We start from the raw sequence: 22,599 nt of genomic DNA, 5'->3' as shown, positions 1-22,599 counted from the left end.
ACATGTAATTGTCTTATTTTTCGTTAGTTTATTATACATGTTATCTTGTTTAATATTGTGACAGAACAGTGAATGCACAGTGTGGCACAGTGACAATGCAGTGCATTCAGCCAGCAGAACATTAATCTTCCCATAATAAAAACTATTTACTATCTGCAGAGATGGGATACTTGTTATACCCCCCCATCTCTCTCTCTCTCTCATGCCAAAAATAACTGTATATTAATGTCTGAAGCACACATTCAATGAAATTTTCTTCTATAATGGTATTTATTTTTTGGTGTTCGTATCACATTCTTACTGAAAATGTGAACTAATTATCAGAATCAAAAATTATATAGGCTAAAGTTAATCTCATTCCAGATATGGGAAGACAGTTGGCGAACAGGTCATTACCTTTTCACTCTGGGAGGTACTGGGGAGTTTTTCTTCTTGACGTGCTTTCATAGCTTTTGCCAATAAAGTTGGTGCATCTTTCTCCAATAAAGTTGGTGACTTTTTGGAACTAATCTGTGAGCATCAGAACAAAAAGAATGACACAAATTATTTTAAACAGGGGATGAAAGTCCACTATACAGCTGAAGAAGACAGAAAGCACTACATGCACATGGACATGAAAACATACAGGATGACTAAAAAATGCGAGACACATTATAAGCTCAGAGATTAGGTAACAAAAATAATATCTCCTTCAATATTATATACAGGATTCTAGTTTTCAGATTTTCTTCATGCTACAGACCTTCCAGGTTAGCTTTGCTTCTAAACTGTGTATCTATTTGCATATGATCAACAGATATGGAAATACGTAGTCCTTAAAAGTCAGCATTCAACAGGTGAAAGGACAGAAAAGCTTTTATAGCCCCCACAATTTTAATAATGGAATACACATTATTATTTATACTTGGGCAACTTTTCAAAGTATTACATCATGAATCTAGACATGATTTGGTGATGCAATCCTGAGAAAATACACATTTTGTAAATCTGAACACTGTACAAAAGCACCACAATACCCTAAATTTGAACACTGTACAAAGGCACTACAATGCCCTACCAAGAACCAAGGATGCCCCTTACATTCTTTTTTGGTGGTGGGGTGTGGATGATCACTATCTGATGCTCTTTCATTGTGATTTCATCTCAGGATTCTCTGGAAAAATTATATGAACCAAGTGGGGGAGCAAATTGAATGTGCTTCTTTTTGGAACCATCAGGTTTAACATGCAGTCATCAGCACCAAGATAAGTTCTGGAGGGTGGCCTAACCTTACCCCCTTAGGCAATCAGTGCTGTTTGTGGTCCACTGATAAGACAATTCAATGGAATTTTAAGGAAATCAAAACAATTAGAAGCAAAGTTTGGTTTATGGTGGATTTTGACATTACTGCAAAGATACAAAAAGTGGAGTTTCTTGAATCTGACAGTACTGAATTTCTACATGCTCAGCATGACTTCCTTTAAGCAGCAGTTAGTGGAAGAAAGGGAAAATAAAACAGACTGTGGTATATGAGCAATGGGTGATCAAAATGGAGGACAAGGGTCCATGGAAAAATACAAGACTGACTGGAGTATTGAAGGGAGAATAGGGACTTGATTTTAAAGAAAATAACGACAACCAAGACAGCACAATGCAAAACTATTATGAAAGAGTGATTGGGAGCTGATATGGTGTCTATACTGCCATTGTCTTGGAGAGGTTATATGGAGCCAATTGTGTCTACACAGGAAGGGTGGGAACTGTGACAACCAAGTAGGAAATTTATGATAGCAGGACTAGTGGTGCCTGTGGATAATGACAACTCAGATGAAACTTTAACAGGGACTGCAGTTTATGGGTGCTAATTAAAGTGTATGTGAAACAATATGAAATGTATATCAACCTTGCCAGCTGCGCTGAACTTTTTTTCCAGTCGAGGGGCATGTTGACATTTGTACATGCTGAAAGAGACAATTTCTATGTTAAAGGATTGTCATTTCATTCATTTTAGATGACAGCAGAGACTGAAAAGAGGAGATCTATAAATCCAGGTGACGCTTCCAACTCAGTAGTGGTGGAAGAAGAATGAGGGGAACAAAAGGACTTGAATGGAAAAGAAGTTCTGCTCTTGTATGACAAACCAAGACAGAAATGGTTATGGGATGATGTTTGATTATGACAGAAGGATGTTGGAAATTAGACTTTTGTGAATGAATATATTTGTATTTTTCAAGGATGTGTTACCATTGGTGGATATAAATGTCAGTAAGAATAGGCAGCTCACTAAAATCAGACAAACAGTAGGAAATTGCAATTTAAGCCATCCCCCAGTAAGGAGAGACATTAGAATTAAAAGATTGGACTATTGATGTTACCATGAATATTCATGGAGAAGAACACTTAACAATAGTTGAGTTTCATATACATTTGCTTTTTTATTGACAAATGCAATTTCCACGATAAAGAACAACCTAAACGGCAAGTAATCTTTCTGGTATGACCTGTAACTATAAAAAAAAAAAAACTGACTTTAAATAAAACATTGTGATTTGAACACCATGTAACTAGCTGAAAAGATGTCATTTACTTCTAGGACTTATGATTGTACATTTATCACAACATTACTATACATTATGAAACATTCATTCTTTTTGAAATATATACATTAGATGAAGCATGGCTGGGACACAGAAAGGTTACAACCAGTGGCGGTATCGATTTCCAATATTCAGGTAGCCTTACCACAGTGCTTACCTCAAAGATGTTCCATACCATGGTGCCTCTCTGGCCTAATGCAAATGCTAATGAATAATTCTGGGGGAATACCATATGGTAATTAGCCATGAGCAATCCCCCTGGAAATGCCTGTGGTAAGTGCTTAATGCACCTGAGCAATTCGCAGTATAAACCTTTACCAACAGATCCAACAATTAACACTCCAAAAATCCAGATTGTGTTAAAGGTAAGTGTTGGGAAGTTTAGCGGATACGTAGTGTTGGGGTATCTGTCTGCATTTGTGTACATGTGGCTGTATGTTTGAATCTATGTTGAGATGCGAGTGGTGTCAGGTATGTGTGTGTGTATGTATGTATGTATATACACACAAACATCTATATACAAATATTTCAGTCATGGTTATTAATGTCTTTCTAGCCTGCCAATATACCAAAACAATTTCTCCCATAATAAGTGTCCAGGCTCCTCTTAAAAATATCTCATCTAGTGCTTGCTTTAATATAATTTGTTACAATTCTCATTCCTATGGAATCTACATATGTTGTCTGATGATCCTCTACTACTGTTTTGTTTGCGTCTTTCGGCTTTTCCCAGTTAGGGGTCCCCACAGCGGAACTCCGGTCCGCTAATGATTGGCACTAGAGTTTTAAGTGCTGGCTTGCCAGGCCTAACGCACAACCTTCAATGAAGGAATGCCCATTCATGCATGTCGTCACACAGAAGATGCTCTAACTGAGAATCGAACGGGCAACGTCTGACTGTGAGGCGACAATGCTACCGCAGCACCACCACCGCAGTTAATGATCCTCTACTACTGTTTAATAAACCCAAACATTCCCAGAGATTGTTGTCCCTAAATGCCCTGTACACCTCGAGTAAGGTCTCCTCTTAAATATCTATATGAGGCACTGTACAAGCTCAGATATTTCAGTCTTTCATAATAACAAATTTTCACATTCATGGATGCCCTTGGTATATTTCTGCTGTACTCTTTCTGGTTTACTCATGCTTGTTTTCTTATAGGGTTTCCATGTTGCTACTCCATATTCAAGCTTGGGTCTGATATAACTAAATGATTTCATAATTTTTGATTTCCTAGACTTTAATATTTGTATACAGCCTACAGTTCTACAACTATCATTAACCAATTGGTTGATATGATTAGACAAACCCAAAGTTGGATTAATCAATATACCCAAGGTCCTTAAAAGATTCTACAGTTTCAATCATTGTGTGCTGTATTAAATAATGACCTTTCAGTTTATGTCTCCCAAATTTCACATGCATTTTTGATGTATATGCAAATTACTCTTCTGTGCCCAAATGGTCAATTTATTAAAATACTTTTGCAGACAAGCCCCATCTGTAACGCATGTAATCAGCTTACCCATTTTCAAGTCATCAGCATACAGACTGTGCTACACCTCAGATGAAAAAGATAGAAGCTACAATCTAAACAGGTATGGGCCTAGGACAGAGCCCTGTGAGATGCCTAGACTGTAAACTCGAATTTCACTTGTCCAGCTGATGTAGGATATTTTGCCACGTCCTATTTGTAAGCCATGCAGTCATCTATCTTATCAAGAGTACATCAATACCCAATTGTCCTAATTTACTGATCAGTGTTTTGTGTTAAGACCCTGTCAAATCTATATAAATTACATCATAGAAAGTACAGTTGTGTACACTTACCATAAATGTAGATGTTAGAGTGTATTCACAGTTGCAGTCATCACATTTGGGTTATCCCTGACACAGTAGCCCTAGGCCGGCCCGAATACCAGAGGCTTAGTATTTCTGCGTCGGTTGTGGTCGCTTCAGGTCTGACGTCAAGTCATCAGTAGTATAAAGTAAGGCAGCCGAACGCCATTACATCAGTTTTTCTTGCCCTAACCTGTCAGGAGTCCCCAAGTAGGAGCCAGGTTCTGGTGGGAAGAACCCCACCAGTAGAAAGTAAATACCAATATGTCCCTTGCAAGCAAAGAGAAGAAAAAAAGGGGGATTTTTTTTATTTTATTTAACATTTGTTGACCGGGAATGTCCGACTAGGTTCCACAGAACCTGTTTTCAGCGGAGGCCGAGGAACGCGCAGATGCTTGTCTTTGGAATGTGGGGAGGAAACCGAGTACCCCGGGAAAAAACCCACACACACAGAACATGCAAACTCACACAGAGAAGGCCCCCCAGCCGTAGAAGAGTGAACGAACCCCTCTCTTGCCGTGCGTTGCTCGCTGCACCACTCGGGGATGGAGGGAGGGAAACTAGGACTGCAACAGTGAATACACTTGAGCAATGTTAAAGTGTACACAACTGTATTATGTTCTTCGTGTTTCACTGTTGCAGTTATCACATTTGGGTTGATTACCAAAGCTGAGAAAATGGGTGGGGGCAGTCAAGGAAACTAGGAGCTGGCTAGGATGCCTTCAATACTGCAGAGGCAAACCCTGCCCTGGAGTTGGAGAAGAGAGGCAGGTGGTAATGTTTGGTAAAAGTGTGAACAGATGTCCAGGTGGCAGCCTCCAGGATGTTCCTAGTGGGGACTCCTCTGTGGAAAGCTGCAGAGGTGGAGGCTGCTCTGGTGGAGTGAGTCCTAATCCCCCTTGGGGGAGGCTTTCCATGTTGTTTGTAGCAGAAATGGATGCAGTGTGCTAGCCATTTGGAATTGGTTTGTTTGGAGATGGCTTTGCCTTCTGGCCCTGTAGCAAAGCTAACCAGCAATTGATCAGACTTTCTGAATGATTTAGTCCTGTCTAGATAGAATTTGAGCTGTCTGTGCATGTCTAGAGAGTGCAGGATCCTTTCCCCCATGTTCTGGAGATTAGGAAAAAATGTAGGCAAATGAATGGATTGGTTGAGAGCCACACTGAACACCACCTTGGGCAAGAAGAATGGGTTATAGTCCTGAGGGATACCCTGTCAGCATGGAAGATGATGAAGGGTTCCACAGTCATGAGTGTTTGCAGCTCGGAGACCCTTCTGGCTGAAGTGATGACCAGAAGGAAAGCTGTCTTCCAAGAGAGAAATTTTAGCTCTGCAGAAGAAGCTGGTTCGAACAGGGGGCAGGGTGAGCCTTTCCAACACAAAATTAAGGTCCCAAGCTGGGGTTGGTGCTCTTCTGGGTGGCTTCAAGTTGCTAGCCCCTCTCAGGGACAGTTTAATCAAAGGGTGTGAGAAAAGGGGCTGCTCAGTGGGAAAATGAGCAGAGATAGCAGAAGCATGAATTTTAACAGAGGAAAAAGAGAGGCCACTGTGTAGCAGGTCAGCTAAGTAATCCAGGATGAGTAGGAGGGAGGGCTGTGCCGTTATCGGCTCCCTTAGCCTGAATTCAGGTGCAGAACCTTTTTCATTTATCAGCATAAGACTTTCTAGTGCTAGGGTGTCTGGTCTCACGTATAATATCTAGAACCTGACTACTGAGGTTGGCAGATTGATAGGGGGTTAGGGAATAAGCCAAGCTGCCAAATTGAGAGTCTGCAATTGGGGATGCATGAATTCCCCTTTCCTTTGGGTCAGAAGGTTTGGAATCTGAGGAAGATGCCATGGTGGCAGTGGAGACAGGCTGCGCAGCAAAGGGTTACCAGTGGTGGTGAGGCCAGTCTGCAGCTATACGAATTGTCCTTGGCTTGTCCTCCTTTATTTTGAGCAGTACCCTGGAGATGAGAGGTAGTGGAGGAAAGGCATAAACCAATAGATTGACCCAGGGGAAGGACAGGTCATCCATTTTTCAAGCCATGCAGTGATGCTCCCTGGTGCAGAATTTGCTGAGCTGATGGTTGGTGTGGGAGGCAAAGAGGTCAACCTTTGGGGTGCCCCTTTCTGAGTTATTAGGGTGAAAGTTCTTCTGCCGAGCTGCCACTCGTGTGGGTCCAGGAGATTTCTGGTTAATTGGTCTACCAGAGAGTTGAGAGAACCTGGTAGGAATTGTGCTAACAGGTGGAGTTGCATGGCAGAGGCTGTGTGCCAAAGGGTCATAGCCAGCCTGCATAGAGGGTAGGAGTGAATCCCTCCCTGCTTGTTGATATACCACATTACAGTGGTGTTGTCTGTTTTGATCAGGAGAGCCCCTGGGTAGAGAAGGGGCTTGAAAGCTATCAAGTCATGCTGAACAGTCATCATCTCTTTTTGGTTGATGTGCAGAGGGATTTGCTGTGGTCTCCATTGGCCCTGTATGCACCTGCCATCCAGGCGTGCACCCCAGGCATAGTCTGATGCATCTGTGGTGAGGGTCTGGGTGGCGTGGGGTGGTGAGAAAGGTAGTCCCTTGTTGTGGGAGCATGTTGTTGCCAACCAAAGAAAATTTTTTTCTGAGGCACGGAATTATATGTATAAAAGAGTCTCCAGGTCTTGAGAGTGTTTACACCAAAAGCCTTTTAGGGACCATTGAAGTTTCCTCAAATGCAGTCTGGCATATGAAATGAGTAGTATTGCAAGATACCATGAACTCCAGAGGTTGCAGGGTTTTCCTTGCAGAAAGCTGGGGTCTGGTGGCTAGTTGGTAGAGGTAGGCTGCCAGGAAAATTTGCTTTTCTGGTGTAAGGAATGCCATCTGGGATGCTGTGTCCAGGCTTGCTCTCAGGAATATAATCCTTTGGGTGGGCACCTGTCTGGATTTCTTTTCGTTGATTGTGTACCCTAGGGAGGTTAGTAGGGACTTTACAAATGCCAGGTGTTTGAGGAGCTTTTCCTGGCTGTCTGAATGGATAAGGCAGTTGTCCAAGTATGGATAAATCTGGATATTCATTTGTCTGCAAAAGGCATTGGCCAGAGCCAGACATTTTGTGAAAACTCTGGGAGCAGTAGATAAGATAAAGGGAAGCGCAGAAAACTGAAAGTGCTGAGATCCTGCTCTGAAACAGAGATTTCCTGCATGATTCCCTGATAGGAATGTGGAGGTAAGCCTCTTTTAGATCTAGGGTGGCTAGCCAAGCATCCTTGGAGAACATGGGTAGCAGCTGCTGGAGGGTGAGCATTTTGAATTTTGGGATCCCTTTTGGGGTTGGAAGGGTGTGGCTTAGAACTCCCTGGTTTTGAAGTGGAGGGTAGTTCACTGCTTAGATCTCTGTATTCCCTGTGGCTGCTGTCTGGGGGGTCTGGTTCCCTGGGGTCTGGGCTGAACTGGCTTAGTGGGAGCAGGAAGGGACCAGTGCTTGGTGGGACAATGCCTGCTAAACCTGGGTGGCTGGACCTGTAGGAAATCCTTAACTGTCTGCATAGATTTTGCTTTTTCTTCCATCTTTTTTAAGACCTTTTCTGCCTTAGCGCCAAATAAGTTGTCTTTGTGCAAGGGGGCATCTGACAATTTAGATTTGACATGGTCTAGCAAGGGCGGTTCCTTAAGCCAGGTATGGCTTCTAATGACAGATCTGGTGACTGCTGCCCTGCATGACGCTTCTAGGGCGTCAAAACCACAGTGCAAGGTGTGTTTAGTTATTTGACTTGCAGAGTGCATTAACTCTTGCAACTCTTTAGATCTGCACAAGCAGAAAAGGAAGACAGTTTTTGTTTGAGGAGTTCCAGGGTATGTTGCTGAAATTTAGCATATGGAACTAACAATTTAGTGCCCTGATAGCAAGAGTAGCTGAGGTGTATACTTTTTTTTATCCCATCTGTCTAGTGCTTGGGAGTCTCTATCTGAGGGGGTGGGATTCTTAGCAGAGATTGCTTTAATCCCTTTAGGCCCTTGAGAAATTACCTCAGGGTCAGCAGTAGGATTTTTAAAAAGGAATTTATGCGAGTCAGGGACTCTGTAGTACCCGTCTGGTTTTCTGGGTGCAGGAGGGAGGGTGTCAGGAGTCGAGCTGAATTCCAGGAAAACATCATCCACAACATGCAAGACTGGGGGGATGGCCAAGGGTCTGTGCTGTGGAAAATCTTAAGAATTTACAGAGTCTCTTTTAAGACTGAGGTTAGTCCTGACTCTCCCATTGGAAATGCTCCATTAAGGTACAAAGGGTTTCCACAAAGGAAAAATCTTCTGGGGGAGAGGCCAAAGGGATGGAATCCTCTGCATCAGAATCCACATAAGTAGAGAGGGGTTGCATGTCTTCATATTCAGCTGTATCGGTCAACTGACTCTTGTTCAGACAAAACTACAGGGAACAGATCTCTTTTCCTTTTGGAGGGGATAGCTTGTCTTCCCCCGATCAGCATGATAAGGTCTTCTGCCATTCTGAGCATTTGAAACTAAGGCAAGGAAGCTGGTGCCTGAGATTGGGTCGTCTGTTTCTTGCATGTGGTTCGTACCCTGGGCCTAAGAATCTCAGTCGTTTTCAAAACGTTTTCAAAAGAAAAAGTAAAAAAAAAAAAAAAAAAAAAAAGTAAAAGAAAAGGTAGTTGTGAAAGAAGACGATGGTTTGTGTCAAGAATCGGTAGTGCGAAAGGCTTCCTCAGAAGCTGGTTCCTGCTCAGTGGCTCTGGATCCATCCAAGGTAGAGACGACCGCAGGATCCTTAGTCAAAGAAGAGTTTTATGGCATATCTGAAAGAGTCTCGGTAGCGGCCTGTGTGGTCTGTCTCTGTGTTTATCTTTACGTTTTTTCAGAAAATCTGCTGTCAGATAGCTTACTGAAGCCATATCAGAGTTTGAGGACTGTAAGCAAAAATATCTAGCTACAATAAGGGCCCAATGATGGATAGTTCTGGCTTTGAACAAAGCACAGAAGTGACAGCAGGGGACGTCGTGGTCTGGGCCTAAAACAAGTGAAGCAATAAGAATGAAAGTCTTTGTGTGGTATTTGCTTTCCACAGGCGAGACAATTGTTAACTTTTTCTAACATCGGTTAGTGCAAGAAAAAAGGATCCCCAATGGGGTACTTACCTTTACAAGACTTCAGCTTCAGTTCGGTAGACAAAACTCAGGTAGCGGCTGACCGGCACTCATGCAAACTGCTTCTGGTTCGGGATCCACAGCAAGAAAGACTGACTTAATGGCACTGGCTGCCTTACTTTATAATACTGACGACCAGATGTCAGACCTGAAGCGACAGCAACTGATGCAGAAATACTAAGCCTCTGGTATTCGGGCCGGCTGAGGGCTACCCTGGCAGGGATAACCCAAATGTGATGACTGCAACAGTGAAACACGAAGAACATCAATGTTTCACTCATAGCTATTATATTGAAATAACACATCATGTTACAGGTGGTAATAGATCTATTTTCAACATATGAATGCTGATATAAGATTCTAACTCCTAACCTTTCCAGTTCTGAAATAACTTACCCAATATTACCTTCTTAGAAAATACACAATACTGGAAAGTTCAAAAGTAAAACACACTGGAACGCAACACAAGCAGTTGGTGGTGCAAAAATCTGCTTTTAATTCATTCTGGTACCTCGGCCTTCGCCTTCTCAAGGAATACATTTGTGATGCATAACACCATACCTTTTATATCACTTCAATACCAAATTTACATACTTAATTGCTTAATCAATCAATCTAACAACCAATTTGTGAATAAAAAAGAACCTGAACCCATGTGTCCCAAATTCTACTAAATACATTGTTTTTTGCTGTTTTTTTGTACTATTTTATACTAAATTATTAAATTATTTTCTAATTAAACATTAAGAAAATTTTTTAAATATATATATATATATATATATATATCATATAATTTATCTTATATTATATTATGAATTCCATTAAATATGCATCATGAAATTACAACAAACATTTTTATAATTAAAAATGTTTACTCTTTAAATGGGTTTATAAGTTGATAAACACCTTAATGTTTGAAATAAACTGTTATATTATATGTCCAGCAAAAATTACAAAATTTCATTAATAAAAACCTTTCCCCACAGCCTCCTTGCCCTCTGGCCTTGGCATATTTAATTCTTCCATTAACATTTCTATTTGTACCTTTTCTTGATTTCCCTGATTTATACAGACTTTTATAGAATTTCCAAAATATTTCTAATACTTTATTTTATTTTACATTTGTTGACCGGGCTAGTCCAACTGGATATATGTCCATTTTCAGTGGAGGCCCGGGGAGAAGCTCCACACTTCAGAACAGAATCACAGTAACATAAGTACATTACTAAGATTTAGCAAATTTTACTAGTGTATTACATTTTAGCTTAAGAGTAAGGAAAAAAATCTTCTAAGCTACATAACACGTATGGATATACATACAACAAAATATAAGGTAAGTGAAATTGAGCACTATTTGAACTTCAAAACGGTTATACAAACAATACTTCTACTGGATTCCTAGTTATTTTCCTAGCAATAGGCTCCCTAAGCTTGGTGACAACCTTATCTGCTTTGTTGTCAGAGTCATTGTGCTAAAAGTTTTTGTGCTCTCAATTTATTATCAAAACAGTTGCCTAGCAATCTTTCTAAACTTATGCACATTATTGAGATAATCCCTTATTTTCTGTTTAGCATTCTGCAGTTGCTCCTGTTCTTGTTCTGTGAGAGTCCCCCTATTTTGCAATACTTTATTTATTTTATATTTGTTGACCGGGTTTGTCAGACTGGGCTACAAATGCCCATTTTCAGTGGAGGCCCGAGGAGAAAAGCTCCAACAGAAAATAGAAATTTTACATATTGAATACATATAGAAATACATTCATCAGTACCACAGATTACTGCATTACAGTGCCACACATTACATTCATCAGTACCACACATTATTGCATTACAGTGTCATACATTAAACTGTGGCAAGTGAAATACATTCATAATTACACATTATATACATAACAGTGCAATAGTTACATAACTAAAATGTTTTACTTGTTATATTTGTACAGTGATGTACCAAGAGGAGAAGATAAAGTAGTAAGTTTGTTTATTGAAGGGAAGGAAGAGAGAAGTAGAAGGTTATAGGAGAGTGTTTACAGGGGATAATGACATTGGCAAGTCCATTATTTGTCAGTCCCTCTAAATAATTCTTATTACTTCTTAACCATATCTCCTTTTCTTTCATTTCTATCCTGCTTTTAAATTCCATTTTTAATTTATCCCTTCCCAGTCCTTAGCTATATTTTCAGAAGTTTCTATCTTCTCTATCAGCTCCTGAATAATTTCTACTATGCATTCCTCAAATTCCTCTCTTTTCAACAGATAGGTGGCGCCAGTATCTCATTTTTATTTCATTGCCCTGTGCTTAGTTCTTATTGGTGTATGAGCTGAAATAGTTATCGGACGCATATAAAGACCTTCAATTAAATGCAAGTTCCTGTGTAATGTAAATTATGTCTAGCCTTGCTCAGTTATTGTATATTGGAGAATAATACATACATTCACTCTGAATTCCTAGCACTGAATTCACATCTTCCATGTCAAATATTTTCATAAATGTCTTTAAAAATCTACCCTCCTTTGTTTTATTTCCCTTTCTAGGCCCCCCAGACACATCTTCACTGTTGAAAATCAAATTCCAGTCCCCACCTACAAGTAATATTCTTTGCTGAAAGCTGATTTCTTCTCCCAGAATTTTCTTTAGCTCTATTATAGCAGTTTTCTGAGGAATATAAGCACATTCCACTGTAGTCCTCTTCCCTTGCCAGTAGCCCCTTGGTACTACAAATATACCATTATAGTCTGCCTTTTTTCCTCTTCTTTTACTATAGGAGCTCCTCTTTCAAGTAATATTGCCCCAGGTATTCTGCTGAAAAAGCATACTGATAAACTTTTATCATAGTCACATATTCAGTTCTTTCCAAGTGTGCCTCCTGTAGCATAACTATTTGCACTCTACATTTTTTTATATAGCTCACTACTGCTTCCTTTTTTGGATTCATCTGTGAAACCATTAATGTTTAAAGACATTATAGATAGAATCATATTCTTGAGGGATTATTATTCCCACCTTTTACGTATAACAGCTTTTTGTTGTCTATTTCCAGCTTTTGTGTTACATACATTCATTGTTTGACAGGTTAATCCTTTATACAACTGTTCATAGGTTCATAGGTTCATAGGTTCTGTGCCCATTAGTTTGTTGTGCTCTGTCCAGCAGTGAGTAAACCTACGATCTCCCATCCACAGGTCTAGATTTCTCTTGAACAGAGTCAGCAGTGGTGAACAATGACCTCACTAGATCTGGATGTGAATCCCTTCATGATCAGGTGGGCAATGTAGAAGGTCTTTCTAACCACTTTAGCAATGTAGTGTCGAAGGATATCAGTGTCCGATGCATTTCCACTATATGGCTTCAGTTTGCAGTCATCTGCAAACTTTGTCAGCCCCCATGTTGGCCTGTATGGACTGCCTTTCCTCATCAATGGCCTTGGTGACTATTTTCAAGAAGTCGACCAAGTTCAAAAGCATGATCTTATATCTTTGTTTATAGGCTCCATTATGATCCTCTCCATAGCTTTGCAGACTAGACTTGTTCAGGGTCCGTAGAGCGCCACCTTTGTGGAGTGGGACCACAGTTGCCCATTGATGCTGTGTTTTAGCTTTTAGAGAGCAGCTTTTGGGATAGTTATCTCTCCTTTAGTATGTTGGCAATGTCTGTGGGTTCAGTGATTTTTGTATCATTTTGACTAATTCTGAGAGTTTCCACCCAGGTTCCTAACATAGCTGAAAAAGGCCTTATGATTGTCCTTTGAATCCATGGCAATTTTTCTCTCAAATTGGCCTTAGTTGATTTTATGAGTGCTTTTATGGATTTTGTTCTATCATGTAATAGCTTTCTCCTCTTATTGTAAAGTTTGTTAATGGCTGGGGTCAAGAGTCTTGGTTTTATTTGGGATTGCCTGATCCATAGTAGTGTGAAGTTTGCTTTAGAAGTTCTTCACTATGGTCTTTTTTTCAGTGAGATTAGTTTATGATCAGATCTGGCTAGAAAGTTAGGGCTTGAGTAATGTTCCCAGTCTATATTCGGTAGTTGAAGTCACCCCAATATATGGTGTTGTTTGGAGATACATTACCCTCTCCAGTTCAGGAGGCTGTGGTGGTGTTCCTGGTTTTGAGACACCAACCTGGAGGTGTGGTATCCTTTATGAATATGGATACATTCAGTTACAGCACAGACATCGATGTTCTCCATACTTTTGAGATTTAGACTTCTGGCATTGAGCAGCATTACCCTCAATTTCTTCCCATTTTTGTTTTCTAGGGTGGTAGGTTTAGAATTTCTTGTCATCTCCATTTCAGCTAACGTCACATCTTGCAGAATTTTTTGTTTTATTGCAAACCCTCAAAAAAAAAAAAAAAACACACACACACACACAATCTCCCCCTAAAACCTACTAACTTAACACACAAAACTATGTACATCTTCAGTTTTACCCCCTTAATAGGAACATAAGTTCCTAACTGACAGCCACACACACACACTCAAGCTAAAAAGAAAGAAAACGTATCCATGCTAAGATGCATGGTAGAACCTGCGATTCTATTAAGTGCTGTCTGGTTTTGCCTTATCTTTACAGCCCTCCCAGCTGGGAAACACTTGAATGCTTTCAAAAAACTTTTCTAAGCCATTTCCCCTTCATCAGATTGTCTGCTAGTGACATGAGAATGGGATACAGGACGGTTTACTAGAAAAAAAGACCTTATAATAATCAATATTCTTTTTCATTTACTTTATATAAAGCTAACGCAGTCGTCCCCCTATGCAAGAATGAGAAAAAGAACACTAATTTTTCTTTTGTCATGCTCTTTTAAGCAGATCTCTCTCATTTATTTCTACATTGCAGAGCCTACATTTCTTAGAAATAAACAAGGAGAAAGAGAGAAGGGAGAAAAAAAAAAGAATAAACATAAACACCTATTTACATTAGTACCCCATGACACAAAAATAATTGAAAAGAAATTACTTTATTACGTGCAGAGAAGATCATACACCACTTAAGTAATACTGTTAAGAAAAAAATTTGTTTTACCTGGTTAACTCTCTTCCTCCTCTTCCTCTCTCCTGAGTATTTTTCCAAACATTAATCACATGAAGTCGAGCATATGTCTTAGAGTCCCCTACAAGTTTAACAACATCTAAACAAGTCCAATATTTCCAGACTTTCTTGTTCTGTCCTATTTCACAAATATAATTACTGCTTTGTAATCCCACATTTGTCAATTGCCAGGTTACTGATTTTAGTCTCCAAACATTAATGACATGAAGTAAGGCCTATGTTTTAGAGTCCCCTTCAAGTTTAACAAAGTACAAGAAAGTACAATATTTCCAGATTCCTCTGTTCGACTCCTGTTCATCTCCCAAACTCTGTCTCTGCTTCATCTCCAGTGACTCGCTATTCTTCTAGTCAACTTCTGTGCTTTTCTCTCTTTTTCATTTTCTGTTGAGACACTGGAAAAGGTTTCACTGGCACAGTGGTTCTGTGGCCTTTATTACCAGAAGAACAAGAAGCAGAATCTCCTCTTTCTCAGCTCACTTTTTGTTGGACAAACATTTATATTTCTTCCTTAGCATGCACTTAATAAAAAAATGTTTTTGTTCCACCAGGGAAAAATATTGAGGATAGCTGGATACAGCAGTTTGAATCTCATACCTGCTTTTCAGCATTTCCTATATAACAGAATAAATGTATTCCTTTTCTGCCTGGTGTGCAATGAGTGGTCATTCTCTACAAGCACTCTGCTGTTTCCCACATTTAGTACTTTGTCCTTCTGCCATAGTTTGTCAGAATCAACTCCTCCTGGTGGTAAAATTGCATTTTTACTAGTAAAGGTCTAGGTTGTTTTCTCATACGCAGGTTTGCAGCATACACACAATGTGCCCTTTCAATTAACAATTCTTTTTGTGGAATACCAGTCCAGTTGTTTATTTGTACTTTCATAAAATGAATACAGTACGTTCCTTCCAGCTTCTGTGGTACAGCAGAAAATGTAAGGTCTTCCCTACGTGCTCTGTCCTCTAATTCTATTATTTTTTTAAACATCTCTTCTTGTGCAGTCTCAGTATTCAGCCAGCATTTTCTTCATTTCAGCCTGTGAGTTTTCCAGTTCTGTCACCTTATCTGAATATCTGCTCAAAGCTTCTTCATTTATTTCCAGCTTTTTATTGTTTGTGTTGGTATACTCCCATCAGTATTTTGTTTATTTTAACCAGGTCTGTGTGCAGCTGCTTTATACTTTCCTCTAGGTTACTGGAAGTCATGTCCGTAGCTTGCACTGCTTCTTCCTGAACTGCAGTCCTTTTCCCAGTCTGCATTTTTTTTCTCAACTTTTGTAGTCGATTTTCCTCCAGGTCCTTTATATTTTTCTTTTTTCCTGGTATCTAGGCAGTGCACGCACTAGTCAGTTACTGAAATTTATCCAGAAATCTAGGTACACTGGCTTGCTCAAGTTTCTGTTTTCAGACTGGGAGAGACTGATTTAAGCTGTTACTCAATGTGCAGCCATCCTGGAAGTCCCATCTGTAGTACTGGCATTATCATTGAACATGTAAGGTCTCAGAGCTATCATTAATCCCCATCATATCACCTCTACCTGATTTTCTGTTATAATGTGTGTTACAGTAAAAGCCCTTATACCCTTACAAAACTAGCTTCCAGTCATTGTTCTTTAACCATGTTTTAGAAACATCAATCTTGTGGGATCATAGCAAATTTTACAATAAAACTTTTATTAATGCTCCTAGCATTAATAACCATCAGAGATGCATCAAATGCTGCCATTGTTGAACTGTTAAATTTTTACCCTGGCAAAAATCCTGCCTTGTGTCAATTATTGGAAAACATCTGCTGCAAAAATTCCCTTCCCTGACCTGGACAAGTGCATGCCATCCTGTCTTAGCACGTGCCCAAAACTAGGCTTGGATACTCTATACATTTCTATTTTTTTTAAAACAGAACATGTTTTCATGTAGGTATTTACCAAAAAATATATATTTTCATTCACAGTGACCTGACTCTCCTTTCTAGATGTAATTTGTGAAAAATATGTCCTAACATCTGTACAAGTTATGCTATCTAAGAGGGGTGTTAAGTTGTCTACTAACAGTCAGAATGTCCTTATGGATGAGATATTCGTACTGACATGAATAAAAACAGATATGTATTTCTTTACTTGAAGGTGTTCCAATGTCCATCTCCTATCCTCTATTTTTGCTCCTGGCAAACATAACACTATTAAATGTTCATCATCTTCTCTGCAAATACAAGTATCAGTTCTTCTAATAATTGAATCTCCAATTACAAATATATCTTTTCTGACCAAATCTGAACAATCTTCAACTTCTAATTCTATAATATCTGCTGTATCAATTGTTACAAAGGAATGATCTTTATCATCATTCGTTTTACTAACCCCACCGTTTTCATCACTACCTGCATTATCACAAAAGTAACAGCATTTGTATTTAGCTTTTAAATGGCGAATTAGTGTTTTCCCCTCTGAACAAAGATGAATATGTCTGTGATTGTGATGTAAAATTCTGGAGGAAAATTCTCTAGTTGGCAGGCACTGTTTCCTTAACACTTCTTTCTCTACTGATTGCCCAAATTTAGGATGCCAAATAAGCAGTGATGTATCGCTGTTGTCCACAAAATAGTATGGGAAAGTTTTAAAATGTAAGTTATTTGATAATTAAATCTCCACACTCTGTGCAACAAAAACAAATTCCCACACTCTGTGAGCCAAAAACAAGCAGAAAAAAATCAAACTCCTGAAGAAACACAGCAAACTTCGTAGGAGTTAAGTTAAACTTTTTTCACCCAACACAACATCCTCAATAACAGAATATTGCTTTCTTAGGAGAATCAGGCATTTGTGATTTATTTGCTAATTGATTTAAAACAGTGGTTATAAAGAAGACTGAAAGTGAATGTTGATAATAGGGCAGATTTAGCATAATATATTACCATTTGGCGCCATCAAGTATAATACAATGATGTTAAGACAGAGTAAGGCTAATAAATCTGAACATATTTGGAGGTTTTGACACAGGTGTTTAACATTTTTTTATTTTATTTATCATTTGTTGACCGGGAAAGTCCGACTAGGTTCCACAGAGCCCGTTTTCAGTGGAGGCCCGGGGAGAAATGCTCCAGATTCTGGAGGGTATATCATAATTAAGGGTATATCATACCCAACACAAATTGTCAGCAAATGAATAGCCATGGCACATCTCAACTTTGGAGTTGGACAGTCTGATATACTATGAGGAAAAAACAAACCTGGGTGTTGTTAAAGGTAGCCCAGACAAAAATAAAACCCACAATGCGATGCAGGCTTACCACCGCAAGCTGGATAAAACTTCTTTGATGAAGACTAAAAAGTATAAAGACAATGTCAAAAAATCGAAGTTCAGTGAATAAAGGCCTCCAAAGGCAGAGAAACAAAACAAGTTAAGTGCTTTCGGCCGTAGCCCTCTTCAGATCCTGCTTTGCTGAACCAATTACTCTCCTTTAAAAACAGATAGCAGCCAATCCTTGCACAAGTATCTAGCCAACTCCTCTTTTCTCTGCCTATAAAGCCTTTTAAGCTTTCCATCCAATCAACAAATGTAATAAAATTGATAAAGAAACCGCAAAACTCCAGGAAACACCCGCCGAAACTTTATTATAAAACATTAACAGATTTAATAGATTGAGTGCTTTCTTCCCTTAACAGAGATTCTGATGAAATCCCTGTTAAGGGAAGAAAGCGCTCAATCTGTTAAATCTGTTAATGTTTTATAATAAAGTTTCGGCGAGTGTTTCCTGGAATTTTGCGGTTTCTTTATCAGTTTTATAGTGGATTTAAACTGCTGGGATCGATTCGTGTCACTAACAAATGTAATAAACCAAGCCTCTTTTCTTAACCAATTCAAAGGAGTTTAAAAGGTTGTTGTTTCAATGGAACCACCCCATTTAATCCCGGTGTACGATTGGCTCTCATTTCTGTGACCCATTTGACCTCCGCTATCTCCATTTTATTGCATAAATCACCACCTCTCATCCCTTCCGATAACTCAAGTGCCATAAATTGAAAAACATGCCTTTTGTTTTCTTTTAACATGGCATGACAAGGCTTTCGTTTCTACACAATTCTTGATATCATGAAGATGATGAAGAATCCTTTCCTTAAATAATATATTCACCTTGCCAATATAAAAAAATGGGGCATGAGACATAGGTAGCCGCATACACTAAATTCCTGCTGTTGCAATCTGCATATCCTTTGAAGTAGCAGACCTTTCCTGTGAAAGGATGTTTAAAGTAATCAGAAACATTTATTGATGCACATGCCTTACAACTATAGCGTGCTTTGAGCTGATTGCGAATGTGTCTTGTCAAGTGTTCAGTACGAGGGATAAATACGAGACTGAGATTAAGTAGAACTACCAGGTACATGTAGGTTTGACCCTAAACAGTCATTTGCATGCCTTGTAATTATCAATAAACTTGCTTTGTTACGCATTTATGAGACCCAAATAGTACTGTAGCTATTTCTATCACATTTAATATCTTCAATTGAATGAAGTGTAACAAATGATGCAGACAGTCTCAAATATTCTCGAGTGCACTACACGAGAAAGTTAACATGTCTTTATCTCTGTACCAAAATACACCTACCCAGTCAGGACTGCCACCTCATGAACAGAGACAATGGCCAAAAACTCCTGCTTCCTTTACTCTATCAGCTCCAGATTACAAAAAACATCACAGCTGCTGAAAAAAGACAACTAAAAGAAAAGCTGCTTAATGATAAAAATGCAAATAATTTATCAATTTGATGAAAGTAAAGGAGAGTAAGATGAGGATGGTCTAAGACACTGAAAGGATACAAACGTCAAGCTCCAGTGATCATTCACCTGAATCACCCAGACCATACATCATCCAAGATGATATACAACCCCACAGAAGCACTCAACAGCTACAGAAGCACCCAAACATGCCAACACATCATAACATCATAGAAGCCAGACAGGGCTAAGAAGTTATTTTAAGAAAATCCACCTTCAATACGGGAGTTGAATTTTGCTAATCTAAGTAATGTCAGATTGAGGACAGGTCCAAGCCAATTAGTTACTGTGAATATTTAAAGCTGGGAAGCCTTCTAAAAATAGGCACTCGAATTCTATGACTGTTTTCATTTGTAATAGGGCACAGTGCATTTTTAACCTACACATAGACCCACATAAATGTGATTATAGCAATACTGTAGTTTGTAGGAGTACATGAAAGTATAGTAGTTTCAGAATGAAACTAGTGGTGGATTTATCTGGGGGTAGGGGCATTGGAAAGCCCCCCATTTACAATTTTCTACATCTTGAGGTTTACCTCTAAACTCTGCTGCTTTTTAGTCTTGATTTAGCTTCAGCCTTACAAGATGTGACAGCCAAATTAAGACTAAAAACTGCATATTACTCTACAAAATCTAGTTCCTTGAGTAAGATGCAGCCATACCTCTCTCAGCTGTGCTGTTTTTGTATGCACGACTCAGTTATCCTGGTCTGTAGTAATCTGAAAGCTTTTTGTATGAACATGTACAGGGTTACATTTTCTTTTATTTTTTATATAGTTTATGCATATTTACAACTTTCACAAAAAAAGAATTCAATATATAGGTCAAAAATCAAAAAGCTGCTGCTCACTGAAGGTACTAGTTCAACTAAATATTTTACCAACTTCTCTGCCATAAATCCCACTATGAATCACCAACTGACAGAGATGCTGGAATGCACAGTGGAGCCCTGCCTTTCTTCTACCTCAAAAGAAGGTCCATACATACAGAATAACAAAGCAGAAACACAAGGGAGAGCAAGTATTTCATCTCAGGATTCTGAATCAGACATGAATAATCCAGGGTTTGATCCCCTTGGCCTCCATTTGTGTACTGTACAACTCTGAGCAGTCTCTTAACCAGGAAATGCTCTGGGGCAATTTGGCATTTGAGTTAGACTCCTCAGTTGTCTCCAGAACCATATGCTTAGTAACTACCTATAAACCTATGACACTGCACTTAAATATTCATTTAAAGTTATTGTGTTATCTCTATGTGTGTAGAGGTAAGCTTCAACCTGAGTAAATCCTAAAATTTTGTTTTTAGGGCAACACAATAACCCACTAGAAATATTTTACATTTCCTTTACAGCAGTTCAAGTTGTGGAGCAGAACTGTACACTAAGTCAGGATTCCAGACATCATGGTGCTGCAAACACGTCAGTATTTCTGGTAGTGGAAAAGAATGTAAAAGTCCTTAGAGCTGCTTATTTAATATATATTTTTATCCCTGTGCCAACCTATCCATCTAGCTTCCCAATAGTCTCCCTTGTGACATAGCCTTTGCCTTATTCAAGCTGTTCTGGGCTTGGGGCAGTAGTCAAGCAACTGGAGATGTTGCAACCCACAACAGGTGTACAAATGAATGCTTTAAGTCTCTAACTCATCCTGCAGTGGATGACATGCATGCTCATACCACACTGGAATGTGAATGCGGAATGCACTGTACCTTCTGCTTACTAGTGGGTGTCCACACTACTGCACTGAATGTACCCAAGCATGCAGCTTGCAAACACTGGCACATATCCCAGGAACATCCCTTGCATACTGCACTATTCAGTCTCTACTAGGTGGCAGCACTGAAGCAGTCTGCACTCCTACTTCCTAATATTCACTAGGTGGCAGCACAGACAATCTACGTTACCTCCCTCCCCCTCACTCTTGACTAGGTGGCAGCACTGAAGCAGTCTGTACTACCCCCCCCCCCCCCGATGGATGACCAAGTTTTGGTGCTCTCTTTTACCCTCACTTGCCAGCTAATCAACTATCAGAGTCACTCTCCGTACTATAAAGCACTTTTCAACAGAATTATTTAATGCCATTAAATGTCTTGCCTCTGATGCACAAACGTCATCTTCAGTACATTGTGAATACTTACTTTTGTTGTGTGAGCTTAACATAGAAACACAGAATATAGACCACACTAAGAAAGAAATTGTTACATAAATTCCAGGTGACATTTATAACACATTTACTATGCTGTGAGAATTACACTATAGAGAGTTTAGTATAGCTTATTTTCCACTATACATAAACATTATTTAGACATTCATGGACAACAGAGGCCAGATTGTCTACAGCTCACTTTACTGGTGTTCCCACAGCATCATGTGTCCAAATTATAGGCAATGTAAATTTGCTACTACTGAATGCATGGGAATATAGTACACCTATTTGGATGCAATTCACTTTCACTATGACATAACATCTACGACATAACATTTATTTCAATAGTTTATATGGAGTTTCACTCATACGCTTGTAAAAACATCAAAATCACCTTAGCGGGAAATGTTATACTATTTACAAAACATAACAGTGACTGCCTAACAGAAAAACAGAATTAGAAGTTATCAATCACAGATCATAGAAATCTGAAGAAAGGAAAACCCATTTAAGTTATTCTTAAGGTTGTAATTCTGTATATTTAATGAATATTACAAATATATGTGCTTCATAATTATCACTCAAACACTGTTACATACTGGTCGCCATGTTTATTTTCTGTTCGCCTGTAGGGGGGAGGGAATCTGATCTAGCCTTGGCTACCATAATGGATCCAAGACAAACACCCAGGGAATGATAATGGAGCAGCCAGATCTTCATACCATGGGGCATGCTTCCTCCAACTCTTGGAGGGAGGTTATGGGGTGCTACTACCTCACCCCTTTGTGCTGACAAAGAATGGAAAAAGTAATGCCCACAGCTTTCACTCAAATAAAGATAAGCAGGCATATGGCAACATCTTAAATATCATGGTGGCTAGCACAGGATTCCTTCACTGTTGAAAAATGTAAAATGTGTTTTTTCTACATTTTTCAATCCGTCTTCACAGAGTCTATTTTGTCAAAGTGACATTTGATGACTTAATCTGTATGTTGATGAACTACCTGACTACCATTATGGCAAGAAGGCTGGAGTATGATGGGTTCAGGAGCACCATTCTCCAAGACCAAACCCGTCTCCTAAGAAA

General features: G+C 39.2%; 1 protein-coding gene across 2 annotated transcripts in view; it reads right to left on the bottom strand.

Moving 5' to 3' along the window:
* Nucleotides 1–22,599, bottom strand: part of LOC122815107 (epsin-3-like) — a 544,822-nt gene that overhangs the window by 165,237 nt on the left and 356,986 nt on the right. For both annotated transcript variants that reach the window (XM_044087349.1, XM_044087350.1), the window contains one exon: nucleotides 397–510. In XM_044087349.1, the coding sequence (XP_043943284.1) occupies nucleotides 397–510 (114 nt within the window). The remainder of the gene's footprint in view (nucleotides 1–396; nucleotides 511–22,599) is intronic.

The sequence above is a fragment of the Protopterus annectens genome, chromosome 11.part0 (assembly GCF_019279795.1).
Source record: "Protopterus annectens isolate FY-2018-M chromosome 11.part0, PAN1.0, whole genome shotgun sequence".
Lineage (NCBI taxonomy): Eukaryota > Metazoa > Chordata > Ceratodontiformes > Protopteridae > Protopterus > Protopterus annectens.
This window is presented reverse-complemented; position numbering and strand designations above follow the sequence as displayed.